At 46.1% G+C, this 21373-nt stretch overlaps 1 protein-coding gene across 1 annotated transcript in view; it reads left to right on the plus strand.

Moving 5' to 3' along the window:
• The window catches only part of LOC142245346 (uromodulin-like), a 96121-nt gene extending 76903 nt beyond the window's left edge, over positions 1-19218 (plus strand). The window contains exons 14-18 of the mRNA XM_075317986.1: positions 7466-7711; positions 14882-15044; positions 15149-15227; positions 16740-16775; positions 18405-19218. Of these exons, the coding sequence (XP_075174101.1) occupies positions 7466-7711; positions 14882-15044; positions 15149-15227; positions 16740-16775; positions 18405-18472 (592 nt within the window). The 3' untranslated portion in view covers positions 18473-19218. The remainder of the gene's footprint in view (positions 1-7465; positions 7712-14881; positions 15045-15148; positions 15228-16739; positions 16776-18404) is intronic.
• Positions 19219-21373: the final 2155 nt, after the last annotated feature.

The raw sequence follows: 21373 nt of genomic DNA on the forward strand, positions 1-21373 counted from the left end.
TCCAAGGCACACCACATCCTCTGTAAAACATGGTGGAGGCAACGTGATGGCATGGGCATGCATGGCTTTCAATGGCACTGGGTCACTTGTGTTTATTGATGACATAACAGCAGACAAGAGTAGCCGGATGAATTCTGAAGTGTACCGGGATATACTTTCAGCCCAGATTCAGCCAAATGCCGCAAAGTTGATCGGACGGCGCTTCATAGTACAGATGGACAATGACCCCAAGCATACAGCCAAAGCTACCCAGGAGTTCATGAGTGCAAAAAAGTGGAACCTTCTGCAATGGCCAAGTCAATCACCAGATCTTAACCCAATTGAGCATGCATTTCACTTGCTCAAATCCAGACTTAAGACGGAAAGACCCACAAACAAGCAAGACCTGAAGGCTGTGGCTGTAAAGGCCTGGCAAAGCATTAAGAAGGAGGAAACCCAGCGTTTGGTGATGTCCATGGGTTCCAGACTTAAGGCAGTGATTGCCTCCAAAGGATTCGCAACAAAATATTGAAAATAAAAATATTTTGTTTGGGTTTGGTTTATTTGTCCAATTACTTTTGACCTCCTAAAATGTGGAGTGTTTGTAAAGAAATGTGTACAATTCCTACAATTTCTATCAGATATTTTTGTTCAAACCTTCAAATTAAACGTTACAATCTGCACTTGAATTCTGTTGTAGAGGTTTCATTTCAAATCCAATGTGGTGGCATGCAGAGCCCAACTCGCGAAAATTGTGTCACTGTCCAAATATTTCTGGACCTAACTGTATGTGACGCATTGGACTAGCCAGGTAGTCACAGTTAGAGCCCCACACAACACCTGTCCCCTAAAAAGGTGTCATCAGCCAACTACTACAAACCTAGTCACCTCCCTCAGGGCTGGATGGACACACCAGGGGGCGGAGCCAGGCAGTTGGCCATGCCCACCGAGGAGTTCAGAGAGTCTGAGGCAGTAAAAGAGTCAGTTTTTCAGTCAGTGTTCGGTCAATGTGCAGTCAGTTGTAAGTGGAGTGAGGCAGGCCTGTGTGTCAGGTCTGCAGCTGTCTGACAGGTGCGAGGGTTGGAGCCCGAGCACCTTTGGCTAGGAGGCAAGCGGTGGCCTCAGCCTGCAGGAGCCGGGAGATGGCTCTGTGGAACCGTGGAGGACTGGGACAGGGTAGTGGCCCGCCGGTACCGACCCGGGGAGCCGAATAGGAAACCGGATCACAAAGGGGGGTACTCAGACCCTGAAACGAGGTCCAGAAGCCACTGGACCGAGTTAATTAACTGATTGCGGTCTGGACTATAGGTCCTTTCCCACCCAAGTCCCGATTGAAGACACCAGCCCACCGAGGGGGATAGAAACCCACCGCACAGGCAGAGAGAGATCCCACGGGCCAGCATCTGTGGGCAAAGGGCTCTCCCGACATCCACAAAGCCGGGGAGCGGACTTCCGACGCTGAGGCGCAGGCGGTCAAAATACACAACATGGTGTAGGAAAAAGGCAGAGACCACCAACAGGGTGGGGGACCAGACGCAGCCGGCTGCGGGCACCGACCACCATCAACTTGGTTTATCAGAGACTTGAGTGTGATTTCCAATCGTGAGTACAACAGTGCCCTCGGGCCGCCCGTCTCCCTGCACCGCCCAGCTCTCCCCAACGAGTCCTGGGGCCATCACCCCTACCCACGGAGGTTAACATCTTGCAGCGCCACCACCTCCCCCGGGTGTCCCGCAACAGCAGTGGTGGTGTCCATCCTCACCACAACCCGTGGGTGGCGTCACAAACTAAACCGCAGCTTAGGCCGTACACCTACGTCCCCTCTAAAGTGCCAGCCCCCTTTCAGATCGAAGTGGACCACGGGGCCCCCGGGTCCGGATACGCTCGAGCCACCCACCAGTGAGCCCGGATCCGAGCGGCTTGGTTGCCGCCGAGCACGGGGCGCTACATATAAAAGTGGCTCGAGGGTGTCCGGGACCCTCAAGCCACAGAAAACCCCAGATCCGACCAGTCCGACTGCTGCAGGGGCGGCACACCTCAAATTTCTGGCATCAAAAACAGGATTGGACTGGGCCCATTAACCTGGGTGACGTGCACATTTGAAAATCTGAACTGTGGTGCTAAAATTTTATTACCGCCATTTTCCGCCATTTTTGGCGCCTAAAAAGAACAACTATGCCATCTTCCTCACCAAACATAAGCTCCGCCACTTGTCCTGTGAGTGCAGCCAGAAGCTGCAGAGCTTGCTGCTGAAAACCAAGCGGGCGTAACTGGATGTAACAACGGAAGTGGCACAGGGACGCCAGGACTCTGCCCATAAAGTTCCTGGAACCTGCAGGTAAGATGTCGGCCGCAAGGGACTGGTCACTGAAGCGCGCTGCTCCCGGGACCGCCACCTGGATCGAGGAGGAGACAGAGGAACTCTGCAGGAGGATGCGGACGCAGTTCCTCTATATGCTGGACCACTGGAGAGTCGAGATGAGGAGCCGTGGCTGCGGCAGTACAGGCCCGCGAGATAGAAGCCTTGCATATGGAGCTGGTAAGCAGCTATCCAGTTACGGTTGAACTGGCCTACCTGGCCACGGAATCCAGTCTGCCGCCTGCCACTGCGACTGCCATGCCACCCCCTCTAGCCTCGGCCGAAGCTGAGCCGCTACCCCTAACAGCCTGCAGCGGAACCTCCAGCCCCCGCAGAAAGCGCCACGCCTCCGGCCCTACCATCGGCCAGACCAGACAAGGCAGCAATACATCCGGTCCCACCACCGGTCAGACCAGACCAGGCCGCAACGCCTCCGGTCCCACCACCGGCCAAACCAGACCCGGCCGCATCACTGGGCCCATACCTCGGTACGGAGCACAGCTGGTTTCTTTACCCACAGCTACATAAAAATGACCTGCAGGCTTGCCGGTCCCACTGCAGAGCGGTTCCTCGGTAACCGCCAGGGCCGCAGGAATCAGATCCCAGCCAGTTCCTATAGAAGAGGCGGAACCTGTGGTTGGTGCCCGCGATTGGGAAAGGCATTGGCAGCAGCTGCTGGCTGCTTGCAGAGGTGCTTACTCGAGAGCAGCGCCGGATGGAGGTCGCCGGCCGTACTAATAGGGGGGGGAGCATTTGGGGAAGGATACCTCCCAAGTCAGAAGGCCGCAGTACCATTGCCAAGTGATGCGCTTCATCCTAGAGGGAAAGTAGTGCTGGTCACTCCAGCTGCCCTAGATTGCCTGTTACAGTAATAGTAGCAGAACCCTTCTACTGTGTAAAAAGTTATAGTTGATACTGATATTAATGCAAAATGTTGATATGAAAAATGCTGATTATTTGCACATGTTTGAAATACCAATTATCCATATAACTCACCTGATTAAAAGTTTTGCACTTTAATATTAAAAATGGACCATGGTTGTAAGACTGGTAGCAGCCAGCACAAACCTGTTCCTTTTATAAATAGTTGCGCCTAGTGCGCCTTCCAGAGTCGTCCTCTGACCTACAAGGACTTCAACTCCGTTATCATGGACTAACAAGGTACTTGGAAAGGGGTGCACACCATGATTAGAGGTGGCACCAGGGATCCAGGTGGTTTGGGTGGTGGGTTGAAGGGAGAAAGACAATGGGAATGGACTCTGAGAGTTTGCAACATTGTAAGTGTATTGCCTCCCCTGTGTGGGAAGAATATTTATGAACTATCATGTTATTCCTTTTACAGTTTTGAAAAAAATAAAAAATAAAACCTCTGGGTGCCCTGTAGCTCAGGGATGAGCTACGTTTAACCAAGGGAGAATGTGACACCTCTGACTATATCAGGGTGTCACAGGGAACTGCACTCTCGTCTCGGAACCCACTCTCCATGGTTCTGGGTTCCTAAACACTGGTATTGCTCCCATCAGCACCCAAATCCAACCACACCTCACATCACAACCTGTCAGACACAGCAGTGGGTTGTCTAGCTGGAATAGGGCCACTCACCTATGGGTCAGGCAGACTGGTGGGAGGGACTTAGCGAGTTCAGTGTTAGCTCTCAGTGTGAGAGGAACTGAAGTGGCAGCTCCTAGGGAGCTGGGAGAGTTGAGTAGTAGCCCTCAGAAAGTGAGGAGCTGGGGGGAGTTGTAGGTCCCTGTGTGACCTTGGTTGGGTCGCAGATGGTGGTTTGGGACCAGAGGAGTCAGAGACCCAGTCGCAGGGTATTGGGAAAGAGTGCTTAGACTTAGTTTTGGAGAATGGTCAGCACCAGAAAGTCCAGTAACCGGACCGGTACCAAGCACGGCAGGATACAGGACCCTAGATCAGGGAGTAGCTTCACGCAACCTGATAATTAACCTGTGGAGGATAGTCTGTTTATGAACTTTCCCCAAGCGCTCAGAGATTAAAGGCATCCTCACAACGAGGGGGATAGGGTTTTCCAGCTTATGCGATCCACTGAGATCCCAAGTGCCAGCCATCAAGAGCATTGCTCCACTAAATAAAGGGAGCGGGACCCTGACAGCTTCAGGCCGACGGGTCACCTAGGAACATCTATACAATTGTGCATTGAGGCAGGCTCCGGACCACTAAGCAATACCAGTGGGGATGGACACCCGGACCGGCTCCCCAAAGCGGCAGCAATACCCAGAGACCTGATTTACTTCTGTGTCAATGTCTGCTTATTGGTTGCATCAACATCCATACGACCTGAGTGAGTACACTGCCCTCCCTGCTTCCTGCTTGCCCAAATAGCCTGCACAACACTATCCGCCACTATCCTCCTGAGTCCCGAGGCCTCCCCTACCCATGGAGGGATCACCATCTGGCTGCCCCACTCCATCCACCCCGGGGTACTCTAATCAGCAGCGGCAGTACTCCCCTTACCGCGAACCATGGGTGGCGTCACGGACTATCCCTTGTAAATATTCTCCCCCTTTTAACTGAGTGGCCACTGAGCCCCGGGTCTGGGGACCCTCGAGCCACAGCAAAACCCAGATCCATGCAGTCCGACTGCTGCAGGGGCGGGCAGCACATAGAGATTTAACTTTTTCTTGTCTCTGGAGGTTGGCATAGGGGGATTGTCTTTTGTCTACAATGCCCCTATACTTCTTGTGTTTTTAAATGTTTTTAACTGTGTGTTTAAGTGCTTTTGTGATGATAGCCACTATTTACAGGAAGTATTTTTAGAGGAGTAGCCAGGAAAGCCGGGGTCTCGTAATGGGAGGATGCGTATGAGTACAAAGAGAAAACAAGGGCGTAGTCAAGTCAATATTCAAGGGTCAGACATCCAGGAAAGCACGTAACAGATTCAGGGGAGAAGCAGAGACATGGTCAGGTAAAGATCTGAGGTCAAGAAGGCAGGAGGCCACAACAAGGGACAGGCAGAAAGAAGTCAAATAACAGTCCGGGGTCAGAGAGCAAAGATCAGAACACTATTAGATACACAAGCCAACAGCACAAATGCAGAACCAGAAAATACAACTGGCAAGGTCCTGGGTGAGCACGCTCAGTAAAGAAGCCTGAGCAATTATCAGGAAGGTGGGATACCTGAGTAATCAGCACCAACATGGAATCCTGACCAGTCAAACACAGGAAAGTGCAGCAGAGCATCTCCAAACTCAAGATGCTCTGCAGGGGAATCATGACAGCCTTGTCTTGCATATAATCAATAAAATACATTGTCTTTTGATGCTTTACAGGTAATCCAAAAATTATTTCACACAACCTTTCCCTTTATTGTTGACATTATTTCTTGGTGTGTTTTTTGGATTGATACCGGCCATTGCTGTGTTGCCCTCTATTTCCCTTTTTTTGAATACCATATGTTGAACCCCATTATGCTCAATCTTTTCTTCCTTTTCACATAGACTGTAAGAGGACACTCACAAGACCCAGGGGCGTAATGATCTCAGTCGCAGAGGTCGTGATCGTGACCTGGCCCCGCAGGGTTGGGGATCTGGCGCCTGCCCTGTAGAGTGGCAGTTGGCTCTTGTCAGTAAGAGAGGAGCTGCGTTGTTCCTGCACTTTCAATAGAAGTGGCCAGGCAGTCCTGGGCTCTGCCTTCTCCAGCTTCTGCCTGTGATGTCGGTCTCTCTGGCTCTGTGCGCAGTGTTCAGTGTGATGCCGTCCTCTGCAGAAGAAAAATTAGGTGAGGGCAGCAGTGGCAGTTTGATGGCACATGAAGTTCGTGAGGCAGCATTTAGCATGCCCCCTCATCCCAGCAACATAGCCTTCGCTCTGTTCAGTGACTAGCGGTGTCCGTTAGTTTATTTAGTAATGTGCAATCATATGAGTTATATTTCAGAAATGTGCATCTGGCCTGGAAGAGCAGGGACTGAGGCTGATAAATAAGGGTTTGGGGGTCGCCAACCCAGAGAATCAGACACATACAATGTGAGCAGTGGCGGAAGCATTTGGAGCAGTTTGTTGAAGGCAGGGCAGCCAGGTCCTGTGTCTTGTACTAAATACAACTAAATTACTGTGCACTGCAAAGCTAAATAGACCGTAACATAGATTTAATATCTCCTCGGGGGGTGCTTTATCTTTAAAATACCTGAGCAACCAATAGTTGCTGGATAGGGTGAGGAGAGGAGCTCAGGTAGGGGCATAATGATCGCGGTCATAGAGACTGTGATCAGGCCCGGGGGTACAGAGGTCTGCCGATCTGAGCTCCTACTTGAGCTCGATGTGCATCCGAGTGAGCGCATCCAGGTGAAATGCACAACAGCACAGAGACCTGCCGGGTCCCTGCACTGCAACACACGCTGCCATCCAAACAGTGGCTGGCAGCTGTGTCCCTACTGTGACTTGGGGCAGTGCATTAAAGTGACTACATGTGCCATGACACACACTCTGATGTAAGCTGCCAGCCACTGCATGCTGGCTACAGAGGACACCGGGAGACATGGGAGCTGAGGGAAGGTGAGTAATTTATTTATTTTGTTAATTATGCATTAGAGACAGTCCCTGACCACATATACCAGGTGGAGGACCAGATATACCAATTTGGTGGCCATATATGCCAGGATGAGGACCATATATACCAGGATGGGGACCATGCATAACAGGATGGGGAACCATGTATACCAGCAGGATGGCCCAGTATGAAGACATATATATCAGGAAGGTCTCAGGATGGGGGGCATTAATGCCAGGATGGTATACATATGTACCAAGATGTGGATCATATATACCAGGATGAGGAACAAATATAACAGGATTCAACCCATTTAGACCATGTATACCAGGATGGGGACATATTTACCAGAATGGGGATATATACCAGGACGAGAAACATTACTACATAATGAAGGGGGAGGTGGGTCAATTCGTAGCTCTTTAACATCTGACCAATGTCCAGGATGTGTGTGTGTGTGTGGGGGGGAGGGGGTGGCAGGTCCAAATTTTGCACCAGTGCCCGTCGAATTCTAGCTGCACCACTGCCTGTAGCAATGGGAATCTGAAGAATAATAGTATTTTATAGCACTTATATATGGTAGAATTCACATATTGATTTTTTTATCTCTACAGCTCCACAAATATCACAGTTGGAGGGACTGGACAATTCACAGCATACATGGCTATTTATAAAGACAGCAGTTATGTGACTCCATATGAAGGATCAGAAGTTGAGTTGTCAACCAAGTCAATGCTGTATATTGGTGTCTTTGTTCAGGGAGGAGATGCTTTCAACTATGCTCTTGTAATGAGAAACTGTTACGCAACACCTTCACGAAACCCAGATGATTCCTTGAAGTATTACATCATTAAAGACAGGTACAGTCTGATAATTTCTCTTATTTAGGAGGTGCTGAAAATTAATATATCATTATTACCTAATATCATTATATATTATTATACTGCATATAATTAAACTTATAGGTCACAATATCTTAAGCTTTGAAAGAGTTGACCAAAAAATCAACTATCTGTTTTTGGTGGATAGCAGTGTGAGCAGTCTCTTCTGACCTCAGCCAACTTGGTGTCTCCAGTATTAAGCTGGTAGTCCTTGTGGAACTATATAAACCAGCCAGAACAGCGAGGTTCTGAGCGTGGGAGGTTCTGCAGCAAAGTGCGGGGATTGCAGATAAGTGTGGCATAGTTTAAACACAATCTCATAGTGGTGATAACTGAAATTGTTTAATTTCATTAAGGAATTGTGTGTTTGTTTGTCTGTGATACTGTGAAAAAGCAAAAAAAGGTTTGTCTTGTGATTTAATTAGTAGTATTAGCCACACCTGTTTCTAGAAGCTTCTGGGTGCTTCTGGTAGTCCTTGTGGAACTATATAAACCAGCCAGAACAGCGATGTTCTGAGCGTGCGAGGTTCTGCAGCAGAGTGCAGGGATTGCAGATAAGTGTGGCATAGTTTAAACACAATCTCATAGTTTGACACAAGAACATAGTTTGAATTTATCCTTATACATTTCCCATTGTTTTTTGTTTTTTTTTTCTTTGTGTTTCTACTTTACTGTTTATCCCCATTTAATAGCGGCTCCATGGACAATGCTACCAGGTGTGTATCTTGTCAGATGTATGCATGCCTTGAGCAGCCGTTCGAGGGTGAATATGTCTGCACTCGATGCAAGCATGTTGCGTAATGGGAAGCCAAGGTAACTGATCTAAATAAGCAGCTTGCAACACTCAGGGGCATTGCAAACCTGGAGAGAAGTTTAGAGCTCACTGAGCTTTCTCTGGCTGGGGCCAGTGATATGGAGGTGGGTGGAGATGGGGAAGATCAGGACCCAGAGGTAGGTAGCTGGGTAACAGTTAGAAGAAGCGGTAGGGGGAAAAGTGTCAGGGAGCCTAGTCCTGACCTGGCACAACCTAGTAAATATGCCTGTTTGGCTGATAATAGGAATGAAGGGCCAGGACTAGGGTCACTACAGCAGGACGATGCATCTAGCAACCAGGAAAACGACTGCTGTAGGAAGGAGGGAAATAGGAGTGCAGCAAATCCCAGACAGATATAGGTGGTAGGGGACTCTATAATTAGGCGGACAGACAGGGTCATCTGTCGCCGAGACCGTGAATGACGAACAGTGTGTTTTCTGCCGGGTGCTCAAGTTCGTTATATTGTGGATTGGATAGACAGATTGCTGGGTGAGGCTGGGGAAAACCCAGCGGTCATGGTGCACATTGGTACTAATGACAAAGTTAGAGGCAGGTGGAAGGTCCTTAAAAATCATTACAGGGAACTAGGAGAGAAGCTGAAGTCCAGGACCTCCAAGGTGGTGTTTTCAGACATAGTACCGGTGCCACGAGCGTTACTTGAAAGACAGTGGGAGCTTAGGGAGATAAATACGTGGCTTAGAAATTGGTGCAGGAAGGAAGGGTTTGGGTTCATGGAGAACTGGGCCGACTTCTCAGTCGGTTACAGGCTCTATGGTAGGGACGGGCTGCACCTCAATGGGGAGGGTGCAGCTGTGCTGGGGGAGAAAATGGTGAGACGGATGGAGGAGCTTTTAAACTAGGATCTGGGGGGAGGGAGGGTATTGGAGCAAATAAGGGGATAGATAGAGCAGATAGAGACAGTGAGACTGTAGGGGTCAATGAATTATTAGGGGGGGATGGGACATGCAAGGAACGTAGGGAGACTAGGAGTAATAAAGGTGTTAATAGGATTAAAAGTCTACTAGCAAATGCAAGAAGTCTTGCAAACAAAATGAATGAATTGAAGACTCTTATGTCAACCATGGATTATGATGTGGTGGGCATTACGGAAACCTGGCTGGATGAAAGCCATGACTGTGTGACAAACATACAGGGTTATACTACATTTAGGAAGGACAGGAAAGACAAAAAAGGTGGTGGGGTGTGTATATTTTTCAAATCTAACCTAAAACATGTGTTGAATGATGACATTGGGGGGGAACTGCAACAATGTAGAGTCAGTATGGGTAAATGTACTGTACATGTGGAGGTGAATAATGGAAAAATGCTAATTGGAGTTTGCTATAAGCCTCCTAACATATCTGAACAAATAGAGGGTGAAATGCTCGAACAAATTGAAAAGGCAGCTAATAACAATAATAATCGGGTTCTTATTATGGGGGATTTCAACTATCCAGACATTCAGTGGGACATAGAATCTTCTGGCTGTGCTAAAAGCTGTAAGTTTTTATCTACTATTCAAGACAATTTCCTCTCTCAGATGGTAGATGAACTGAAAAGGGGAGATAATTTGCTAGATCTGGTCCTGTCAAATAGACCGGATACAATTTCAGATGTACAGGTCCGGGAGCACTTGGGCACCAGCGATCATAATATGGTAATCTTCAACGTAATATTCGATAGAACATTTAAAAGAGGAAATGCTAAAACCTGGTATTTTAGGAAAGCTGATTTCAACAAATTAAGGGAAGAGCTTAAATGTGTAGATTGGGACAAAGTCATGGTAACTGGGGATACCGAACATAAATGGGGTAAGTTTAAGGATATACTACTAGAGTCCTGTAAAAAACGTATACCCTCTGGTAATAAAATGTCCAGTAATAAAAAGAAATCACTATGGATAAATAAGACTGTACAAAGTATAATAAAACAAAACAAAGGGTGTTTAAAATCTTAAAGGCTGAGAATACAGAAATAGCATTACAGAAGTATAAAGATGTCAATAGGAAATGTAAAAAAGAAATCAAGCAAAACTAGATACTGAAACAAAAATCGCCAATGACATTAATATAAATCACAAAATCTTTTATAAATACATTAATGGCAAAAGGAAAACAAAGGATAGTATTGGCCCCTTAAAATATAATAAAATGTTAGTTTTAGAGGACAAACAAAAGACTGAGATATTAAATAGGAATTTCTCATCTGTGTTCACCAAGGAACTGACTGTACCAGGGATCATTCAACAAGTGAAAAATCAAAGTTTACCACCCGATATAATTAATTTAACACAAGAAGCAGTACGCTTGCATCTGAGAAAAATAAACATTGACAAATCCCCAGGGCCAGATGGCATTCAGCCACGAATATTGAGCGAATTGAGCTCCGTAATCGACAGACCGCCGTATCTCATCTTTTTAGACTCGCTTGTAACAGGGTTGGTGCCTCAGGATTGGAGGATTGCTGATGTGGTACCGATATTTAAGAAAGGTAAGAGGGTAGATCCAGGCAACTACCGTCCAGTAAGCCTGACATCAGTAGTATGCAAAAATTTTGAGGGCATTTTAAGGGATGACATGCAAAAATATATTGCAGAAAATAATATAATAACTGACAAACAGCATAGATTCATGAAAGATAAGTCTTGTCTAGCCATCCTGTTGGGGTTCTATGAGGGGGTAAGTGCAAAACTGGCTATTGATAATGCAGCTGATGTGATTTATTTGGACTTTGCAAAGGCATTTGATACTATACCACATAATAGCCTTATACTGAAGCTCCAGAAGCAAGGACTAGGGGAAACTATCTGCAACAGGGTAATGAATTGGCTAAAAGATAAGAAACAATGAGTAGTCATAAATGTTACATTCTCTAAATGGGTTATAGTCAGCAGTCGGGTGCCGCAGGGATCTGTGCTAGGACCAATTCTTTTGAAACTCTTTATTAATGACCTTGTGGATGGGATTGAAAGTAAAGTGTCAGGCGAGCTTTGCACACTACGACATCGCATGCCGATGTAGCGATACCGAGTGTAATAATACCCGCCCCCGTCACAGCTGCGAAATCTTGTGATAGCTGCCGTAATGAATATTATCGCTACAGCAGCTTCACATGCACTTACCTGCCCTGTGACGTCGCTCTGGCCGGCTACCCGCCTCCTTCCTAAGGGTGCGGGTCATGCGGCGTCACAGCGACGTCACACGGCAGGCGGCCAATAGAAGTGGAGGGGCGGAGATGAGCGTGACGTAAACATCCTGCCCACCTCCTTCTTCCGCATTGCCGGTGGAGGCAGGTAAGGAGATGTTCCTCGCTCCTGCGGCTTCATACACAGCGATGTGTGCTGCCGCAGGAACGAGGAACAACATCGTACCTGTCGCTGCAGCAAAATAATGAAAATGCCCGACACTACACCGATGATACGATTACGACGACGCTTTTGCGCTCGTTAATCGTATCAAATACAATTTACACAGTACGATGTCGACAGCGATGCCAGATGTGCGTCACTTTCGATTTGACCGCACCTGCAATATCACAACGTGCAAAGCCCGCCTCAGTCTTTGCTGATGACACCAAACAATGTAGGATATTAAAAACTGACCTTGATAGTACAATATTACAAAAAGATCTGGATAAGATGTCAGAATGGGCAGATACTTGGCAAATGGGATTTAATGTTGATAAATGTAAAGTAATGCACCTAGGACAGAGTAATCCTATAGCTGCGTATACATTAAATGGAAGTAAACTCAGGACTACAGAACAGGAGAAGGACTTGGATATTTTCATTACATGGGGCGGCACGGTGGCTCAGTGGCTAGCACTGCAGTCTTGCAGCGCTGGGGTCCTGGGTTCAAATCCCACCAAGGACACCATCTGCAAGGAGTTTGTATGTTCTCCCCGTGTTTGCGTGGGTTTCCTCCGGGTACTCCGGTTTCCTCCCACATTCCAAAGACATACAGATAGGGACTCTAGATTGTGAGCCCAATGGGGACAGTGTTGCCAATGTATGTAAAGTGCTATGGAATTAATAGCGCTATATAAATGAATAAAATTATTAATTATTACAAATAAGCTGAGCAGCAGCACTCAATGTCAGGCAGCAGCTGCTAAAGCAAACAAGATTTTAGGGTGAATAAAAAGAGAGATTAAATCTCGTGATCCCAATGTATTGTTACCCCTCTATAAATCACTTGTAAGGCCATATCTGGAATATGGGATCCAGTTTTGGGCTCCACATTTTAAAAAGGACATTCAGAAGTTAGAGTCAGTTCAAAGGCGGGCAACTGGACTATTACAAGGAATGGAAGGCCGCCCATATGATGACAGGTTGAAAAAGTTAGATATGTTTAGCTTAGAAAAAAGACGTCTCAGAGGAGATCTCAGTTATATGTATAAATACATGTGTGGTCAATATAAAGGACTGGCACATTACTTATTTCTTCCAAAGACAAGAGTGGAAGAAAAGCGATTCCGACAGCTAAATAGGAAAGGGTTCTTTACAGTTAGAGCAGTCAGACTGTGGAATGCCGACCACAAGACGTAGTAATGGCAGATACTATAACAGCTTTTAAACAAGGGCTGGATGATTTCATCAGTGCACACAACATTGTTGGTTATAAATTACTTAGTGACCAAATGTAGAACTGGTGGAGGAAGGGTGAACTAGATGGACCTAGGTCTTTTTTTCAACCTGAGTAACTATGTAACTAAGCTATGTGCGCACGTTGTGTTTTTTCATGCGTTTATGCAGCATTTTAAAATGCAGCGTAAACGCATGCATTCTGCATCCCGAGCAAAGTCTATGAGAATTTAGCAAATTCCATGCGCATGTTGTGTTTTAAAACGCAGCATTTTGCATGCCAAATTTTTGACAGAATCAATGCATTCTAAAAAGCAACATGTCACTTCTTGTGTGCGTTTTGGATGCTTTTCCCACTCTGTCTATGGTAGAGCAAGCATCCAGAACGCATGAATTCTGCATCCATTCTGCATTCAAAATACATCCAAAATGCAGTTTTGGCTGCATTTTGAAACGCACATGCAGTGACAAAACGCTGCAGAATATTTGTCAAGGCAGAACTCAACGTGTGCACATAGCCTTTACATGCTATGTATAGGGGGCTTTACATGCTACGATATCGCTAATGCGAAGTCGTTGGGGTCACGGAATTTGTGACGCACATCCGGCCGCATTAGCGATGTCGTTGCGTGTGACACCTATGAGCGATTTTGCATCGTCGCAAAAACGTGCAAAATCGCTCATCGGTGACATGGGGGTCCATTCTCAAATATCGTTACTGCAGCAGTAACGAAGTTGTTCCTTGTTCCTGTGGCAGCACACATCGCTCCGTGTGACACCGCAGGAACGAGGAAGCTCTCCTTACCTGTCTCCCGACCTCAATGCGAAGGAAGGAGGTGGGCGGGATGTTACGTCCCGCTCATCTCCGCCCCTCTGCTTCTATTGGGCGGTGGCTCAGTGACGCTACTGTGACGTTGTGGTGACGCTGAACGAACCGCCCCCTTAGAAAGGAGGTGGTTCGCCGTTCACAGCGACGTCGCCGGGCAGGTAAGTACGTGTGACGGGTCTGGGCGATGATGTGCAACACGGGCAGCGAATTGCCCATGTCGCACAACAGATGGGGGCGGGTACCCACGCTAGCGATATCGGTACCGATATCGCAGCGTGTAAAGTGGCATTAAGATCAGAAACACATGATGGATAGTTTTACAGAGAGGTGGCCACTATTGTAGAGTAGTGAACCACCTCTTAAAGTAATACCATTAATATTAATAGAAAATAATAATTATATTTTATATATTAATATTGAGCAGAATTTCCGCCTTTTGGTTCAGCCCTCCCCAACAGTCATGTGGCCCCTAGGATAAATGAATTCTCCACCCTTGCTCTATTATGCATAGCGCTTTACATAAAGAAGAAAAATATTGAGCAGCACACTGCCCGCGTCATTGTCTTCCTCGTTTTAGGTCTGCAGATTTTCACCTGTGCGTTAATCATGTGATCTATCAAGGGGATTGTGTGACATATTATATAGTGGAGATTGCCTGGGGGGCCTACGCCTTCTACATTGCCTGAGGCCCTGGCTCCTCTTCATACACCCCTGGTACTACACAAATTTATATTAGATACAAAATATTGTTTTTCTAGCCGTGATCACAAAGAAATAAAAGTCCTTAAAGAATAACGGAGTAACCTCAATTTACTGTTGTGGTAATCTAAATAAGCATATTGGCTGAAACATAGGAAATATACTGAATTTGGTAGATATTGATTATATTAATATAACAAATATGTATATTACTTTTCTCTGTAGCTGTCCTAACAAACAAGACTCAACCATTAGCGTTCCAGAAAATGGCGTCTCAAGAAAAGGTCGATTGTCAGTTCAAGTGTTTAAATTTGTTGGCAATCATAGCTCCGTCTACATTCACTGCGCTGTAAGTCTGTGTGACGTCACTGCTGGATCGTGCGCCCCTGTGAGTATACATTGCTCATTTTTGGACTTGCAATGTTTTGATTTTTTGTACAGTTTAAATCTTATGAGTTTATACCATACAACTGCCTTATATTATTATTACAGTCATGTTCTGGAATTCGGTCCCAAAGTTCAGGAGATGAAAAAATCTACCAGATAAGTCTAGGTCCAATTCGTCGTAAAGGTAAATATCCCAGTTGTGTGATGATAAAAAATGTTAAAATATTACACAGTATTAATTCTCCTCAATAAGTCTTTTCATGCTACTTTACATATACCACTTTAAAGAGATACATTTTTATAAACCCCTTAAAGGGTATATCCGGGTCTCAAAAAAAATGTGCCCAAGCACTAACAGGCAAGTAGTTGCTACCTACCTGCCTATTGTGCTCGGCGCCATTTTTTTCCAGTACAGAGCCATCACAGACCATTCCTGCCAGTGATACAATGGCTTTATCAACAGATCGGAGGCTTCTTTTCTGCTCTGCACTGTTTGACAGCTGACTCCCCACTGAGTAACTGGGGGAGGCGGCTGTCAGTCAGCATGCCATCAGCTGTCCCACCCTGTCTACATTACAGAGCGGATGAAAAGACTCTGATTTGTTGATGTGATGTCAGCGGAAGCTGCAGAATCGCTGGCAGGAGCCGTCTGTTAACATTCTGTGCTGGTGAAGAATGGCACTGGATATAACAAGCAGGTAGGTGGCAACCCCCTGAAGAAGCAGTTGTGAAACGTGCGTTGGAGTGTGTGGCAGGGGAGCAGGATCACACTCGGGTCAATTATAGCTGTGTAAAGTTTGTGAAGGACCTTCATGATGGACTAGTCTCCCATGTAAATAGTATTTCTCAGAAAGGCTACAGAGTTTCAGAATGAAAAGAGATTTCCTACTAACGAAGTTCATTTTAAAGTTGATTATTATTGATAATTATTTTAATAATAATTATAATTTATACAATTAGATATATTTAAAAAAATGTTCCTGCGCCGAGATAATTTTATATTTGTGTCTCTGCTATGTACTGTGTAATGGCCGTGTCTGACCGTACAGGGACATGGTCTGATCATACCACAGCTCTTGGGCAGGGGAGTAGAAAAAGGAGTATACTCTTGCTCTTTATAGAGGTCAGATTATCACTGTATAATTTATCTGGTGGCAATCTATTGGTGAATTCGGTCTTGTGAATTTGGTTTTGTGAAACATACAGTTAGCTGAGGGGTGAGCGGAAAATACAGAGGCAAGGGAGCAAATAATCAGTTCTGCATGTTTTCTATTATATCACTGATGTGTCTAACAATTAATTCTCATACGAGCCCAGATAGACGTGAAAATCAAAACATTCAAAGAAAATTGTCCAAGGAAAAAGGCTCAAAAGAATAGGTAATGCATTCATTCTTTGAGCCTTTTTCTAGGACAACTTTCTTGGAATTTTTTGATTTTCATATTTTTTATTATGTATAAATGTTTGAGAAACGTATTTACATTGACCTTATATAATCCAGTGGGAAAATAAAATATAAGCTTTACTAGTGTGATGTCAGAACATAATCAAGAAGAATAAGCCTTCAGAAGTCGCTTTCTTCTGGGAGTTGTCTGTCCAGATACAAAATTATTTTCAATTCACAGATCATTTCTGTCTTCTGTTTGGTAACTGATTTCTTTCTCTCTGGATAATTTACAAATCTATTATTTTACAGATGAAGTAATAACCCCTCCACCTTCCGGCTGTACTGGTAAGTATGACATATGGTGGTAAATATATATATACTAGCTGTAGTACTCGGCGTTGCCCGGGATAGTAACTGGCTCTCTGTCTCTCTCCCAGTCTCTGTCTGTTTGTCACTGTCTGTCTGTTTCTTTCCTTGTCTGTCTGTTTCTATCTCTCTGTCTGTATTTGCACCAGTCTATCTGTCTCAATCTCTGTATCTGTCTGTCTCTCTCTATCTCTTTGCCCGGCTGTCTCTTTGCCCGGCTGTCTCTTTGCCCGGCTGTCTCTTTGCCCGGCTGTCTCTTTGCCGGGCTGTCTCTTTGCCGGGCTGTCTCTTTGCCCGGCTGTCTGTTTCCCGGGCTGTCTCTTTGGGCATCTGTCTCTTTGCCCAGCTGTCTCTTTGCCCGGCTGTCTTTTGGGCATCTGTCTCTTTTCAGGGCTGTCTCTTTTCAGGGCTGTCTCTTTGCCCGGCTGTCTCTTTGCCCGGCTGTCTCTTTGCCCGGCTGTCTCTTTGCCCGGCTGTCTCTTTGCAAGGCTGTCTCTTTGCTAGTGAGCTGTCAATCAGGCAGATCTCATCAGCAACCAGCCACCAGCGTGTAACGATGCTGCGCTTAGTAACCAGGGTAAATATCGGGTAACTAAGCAAAGCGCTTTGCTTGGATACCCAATATTTACCCTGGTTACCAGCGTACGCTGCTTACAGGCTCCCTGCACATGTAGCTAGGGTACACATCGGGTTACTAAGCAAAGCGCTTTGCTTAGTTACCCAATATTTACCCTGGCTACGTGTGCAGGGAGCCAGCAGTGGCAGCCTGTAAGCGGCATACGCTGGTAACCAGGGTAAATATCGGGTAACCAAGCAAAGCGCTTTGCTTAGTTACCCGTTATTTACCCTGGTTACCAGCATACGCTGCTTACACAGAGTCGGTGCTCGTTGGAGCGGGAGACCAACGAGCAAAAAATGAACCAGAACAGTGTGTAACAATCAGCGATTTCACAGCAGGGGCCAGGTCGCTGCTTAGTGTCACACACAGCAAGATCGCTGATGAGGTCACTGGTACGTCACAAAACCTGTGACTCAGCAGCGATCTCGCTATGTGAGAAGTACCCCTTAGACTCAACCCTATAGATCTTATAGAAAGGTGGGGGAAACTAACAATGAGGAGCAGGGAGAGGAAACAGGCAGATAAATACAGAAACAGAGTTCTATAGCAAGTCTTTTACTTCCCCCCAGAGCTCTGTCAGCTCGCAACAACTCAGCTCAGTTCCTTAATGTCCTGCATGCTTCTGTAGCTTGTCTTAATGTGCTAATAAATGAATGAAGAGTAGGACTGCTTCTCTATGTGCTGTGCTGTGTTTGGGAGAGATCACTGCAGCTTGTGTTTTCTCCCCACTTTCAGTGGATTGGAAATTGTGATAGATCATACATACGGTAAAACTGGTGAAAATGCAAAAGTCCAAATAGTGGCCAGAAGTATGTTATTTCTCATTTATTGACCGGACAGCTTATTAAAAAAGTTAGTTAAAAGTATGAATACCATTTAACAAATATATTTAGTTATATTACAAATAAAGCAACAATATATTATTGGAAAACACATTTAAAATTGACTTACAAATTAAAATTATTATTTCAAAATGTTCTCTTTTTCAGGCATACATGAGTCTTCTGTGCTCTTTGGCTTCGTCTTTCTGCTGATGACCACAGTTTGGTTTAATTAGGCCTTCAGATGAACCATTGAATGGATTGACATCTACCGTATATGCTACCATTGAATGGATTGACATCTACTGTTAATGCTCATCTCATCTCTTTCCTATAATATACATGTAGTATAGTATTAACTTTATAGTACTATGTTCTAGTCTTGGACAGCTCATTGTTATTTTAACAATCAGACATTTAAAGCAGATCTTACATATTATACATTGTGTGTAGTATATACTTAGCATGCTAATCAACATTTAGATCCATTAAAAAGAAAAAATTCAACTTCAATGTTATATGCATGGCCTTACACTCTTGCCTGTATATTCTAATAAAGCATATGAATTTTATAGAGAAGTGTCCCCCTGTTAGGACCACCTTTTTTTAAGTAAGAACAGAAAAATTGGTAAAACTGATTTATGCTTTTATGGACGTGAGCTATACATATACAGTGGGGAAAAAAAGTATTTAGTCAGCCTCCAATTGTGAACGTTCTCCCACTTATAAAGATGAGAGCGGCCTGTGATTGACAACATAGGTAGACCACAACTATGAGGGACAAAATGAGAAAACAAATCCAGAAAATCACCTTGTCTGATTGGGCAAGATTTTTTTTGCAAATTATGGTGGATAACAATAAAAAGCAAACAGCAAATTATAGGAATTTGATTTAGCATGTAAATGTTCTTTACTAAATTGAAATGAATTTTAGAACACAAAATTTGCTTTTCTGACCAATAAACTTTTTTGGGATCAATAATTGTGTCTGTACATAAACTGTGTGTCAGAAAACAACAATTCGTGAAAACATAAATTACATTATTGCTACACACTTAAAAAAAATGTAAGGTACTTAGTTAACACCCAACCACGTCAAAGTGACCTCATATTGGTGGTCCCTAACTCTAGTTACTCATCTACTTATATGCCCAGATGAGTCTTTTATGATCTAGGAAAGACATGAGAACCATGCCTAGTTTTTAATTGAAACCTTTCTAAGGCCCTCTTCACAATTCCTTTTAAAAACTGCTCGTGTGGCTCAATCCGTTTTTGTCATGCTAGGTACCGGAAAGTACCAAGCAGACGATGAAAGGCAAGGGAAACCCTGTGTCTAGGAAAGAGGGATATGGTGACTGCTGACCAAGCCTATCTCTGTGCCCTGGGTTCCTTCCCCACCCTAGATAGGTTTTGCACCTATGTGCCGAGCTAAATACCTGACCTTAGGCTGACCCTGATCTTGGCCCTAGATAGGGAGCGGATGGTATGAGCTCTTCATCAGCCCAACTAAACACTTAAGAACTCACTGGGATAACAAACAGGGGAAAACAATAAACAACTTATCTCTAGATGACGCAGTAAGAAGTTCAGCAAAGAACAGCAACTATCCTACAGATGAGTGCAAGCCACCTGCTTACATCCAGAACTTGTGAAGGAACTGATTATCACCAAACAAGTCCAGGGGAAATAAGAGTATTTTAACCGAAGGGGAAATACAGATGATTAGCAGCTGAAGGAAGAAGAGGAGCTTCGCTGGGTCATAAAGGAAAAAGGATGAAAAACCAGAAGAGGAGATACCTAGTACACTGAATACTGACAGCAAGAATAACAAAGTCATGGAGCATTTTGCGCAGTGAAACACAGTTGTGTTTCAGGGAGTTGTGCAGAGGCAGCCAAAGGAGGAGGAAGTGGAGGAGTCGTGTCTGGAGGGCAGAGCAGTGAGCATGGCCCTTCCAGACACTGCACCATTCATGGCTGCTGGCGGGGGAAAAAGGGCTACCGCCCGAAAACCACCTGAGGCTGGAGTGCAGAGAGGTGGCTGAGTATGGGGACTGCCAGTAGACCCTGCCCGCACGGGGTACAGGTACCCAGAGCAGGGGCCCATTCAGTTGGCCTGCTACACCTGCTGGTGAAGGCATTGCATGCCCTCCACCAACCACAAACAGAGTCCGCAACTACAGCAGCAACAAGGTGCCCATAAGTGGCTGACGGCAAGCAGCTGGAATTACTTGGTCCACGTGTCGCGGGCTGAGGAGGGAACGCTGCGCTCACCCACTGCTCGGGTCCGGCTGCTGCTGCTGCTCGGTGGCTCGAGCGATGGGCCGGATCCCGGGGACTCTAGCGTTCCTCGCCCGTGAGTGAAAGGGGGTGGTTTGGTTTAGGGATATTGTCCGTGATGCCACCCACGGTTGTGGTGAGATTAGTGACACCACCGCTGCTCTGGACTGGGATCCCGGGAGCGGTGACAGGGAGCAGCTTGGATGTTGGTTCTCCCCTCCGTGGGTAGGAAAGTTGGTTGTCCCGGGGCCCGGTGAGGGGTAGGGATGCAGGCGGGTTACGGGGCCTGGTGAGGTGCAGGGTCGCAGGGGCAGCGCTGTGCCGCACGGCACGGTGGTACTCACTCAGCCAGTAATTCACACGTAGTCTCTGGTCAAACAAACGGCTGGATGGACGGGTCCCACAGACGGCTGCGGTTGTTCTCCCGGTAGGTTGATGGTGACTGCCTTTCCCTGCACCTGTGTTGTGTTTACGGTTCCAATGGGTTCCACTGGTAATCCGCTCCCCAGCTTGGATGGGTGCTGAAGGAGCCCCTTTTGCCCACAGGCTCTGGCCCTGGGAACTGTAGCCTTGGCGGTGACTGTGTTTCCCTTTACGGTGTGAGCTGTCGCCTTCAATCGGGTCTTGACTGCTGGGAAACCCCGGAGGTTCCCTTCGCTAACGGATTTGACCAGTTTTACGGCGACTCATAGCCTGGTCGGGGTCCGTAAGCCCTGCCGGATGGTGCTGGCTTCTCTTTGCTCTCCGATCCGGTACCGCCGGGCCACCGCCCATCCACGGTCCTTACGGTTCACTTCAATCAGCCTCTCCTGCAGACGGTCACCACCGTCTGCCAACCTTGCTGTTCCGTCCGGGCCACA

The sequence above is a fragment of the Anomaloglossus baeobatrachus genome, chromosome 7 (genome assembly GCF_048569485.1).
Source record: "Anomaloglossus baeobatrachus isolate aAnoBae1 chromosome 7, aAnoBae1.hap1, whole genome shotgun sequence".
Lineage (NCBI taxonomy): Eukaryota > Metazoa > Chordata > Amphibia > Anura > Aromobatidae > Anomaloglossus > Anomaloglossus baeobatrachus.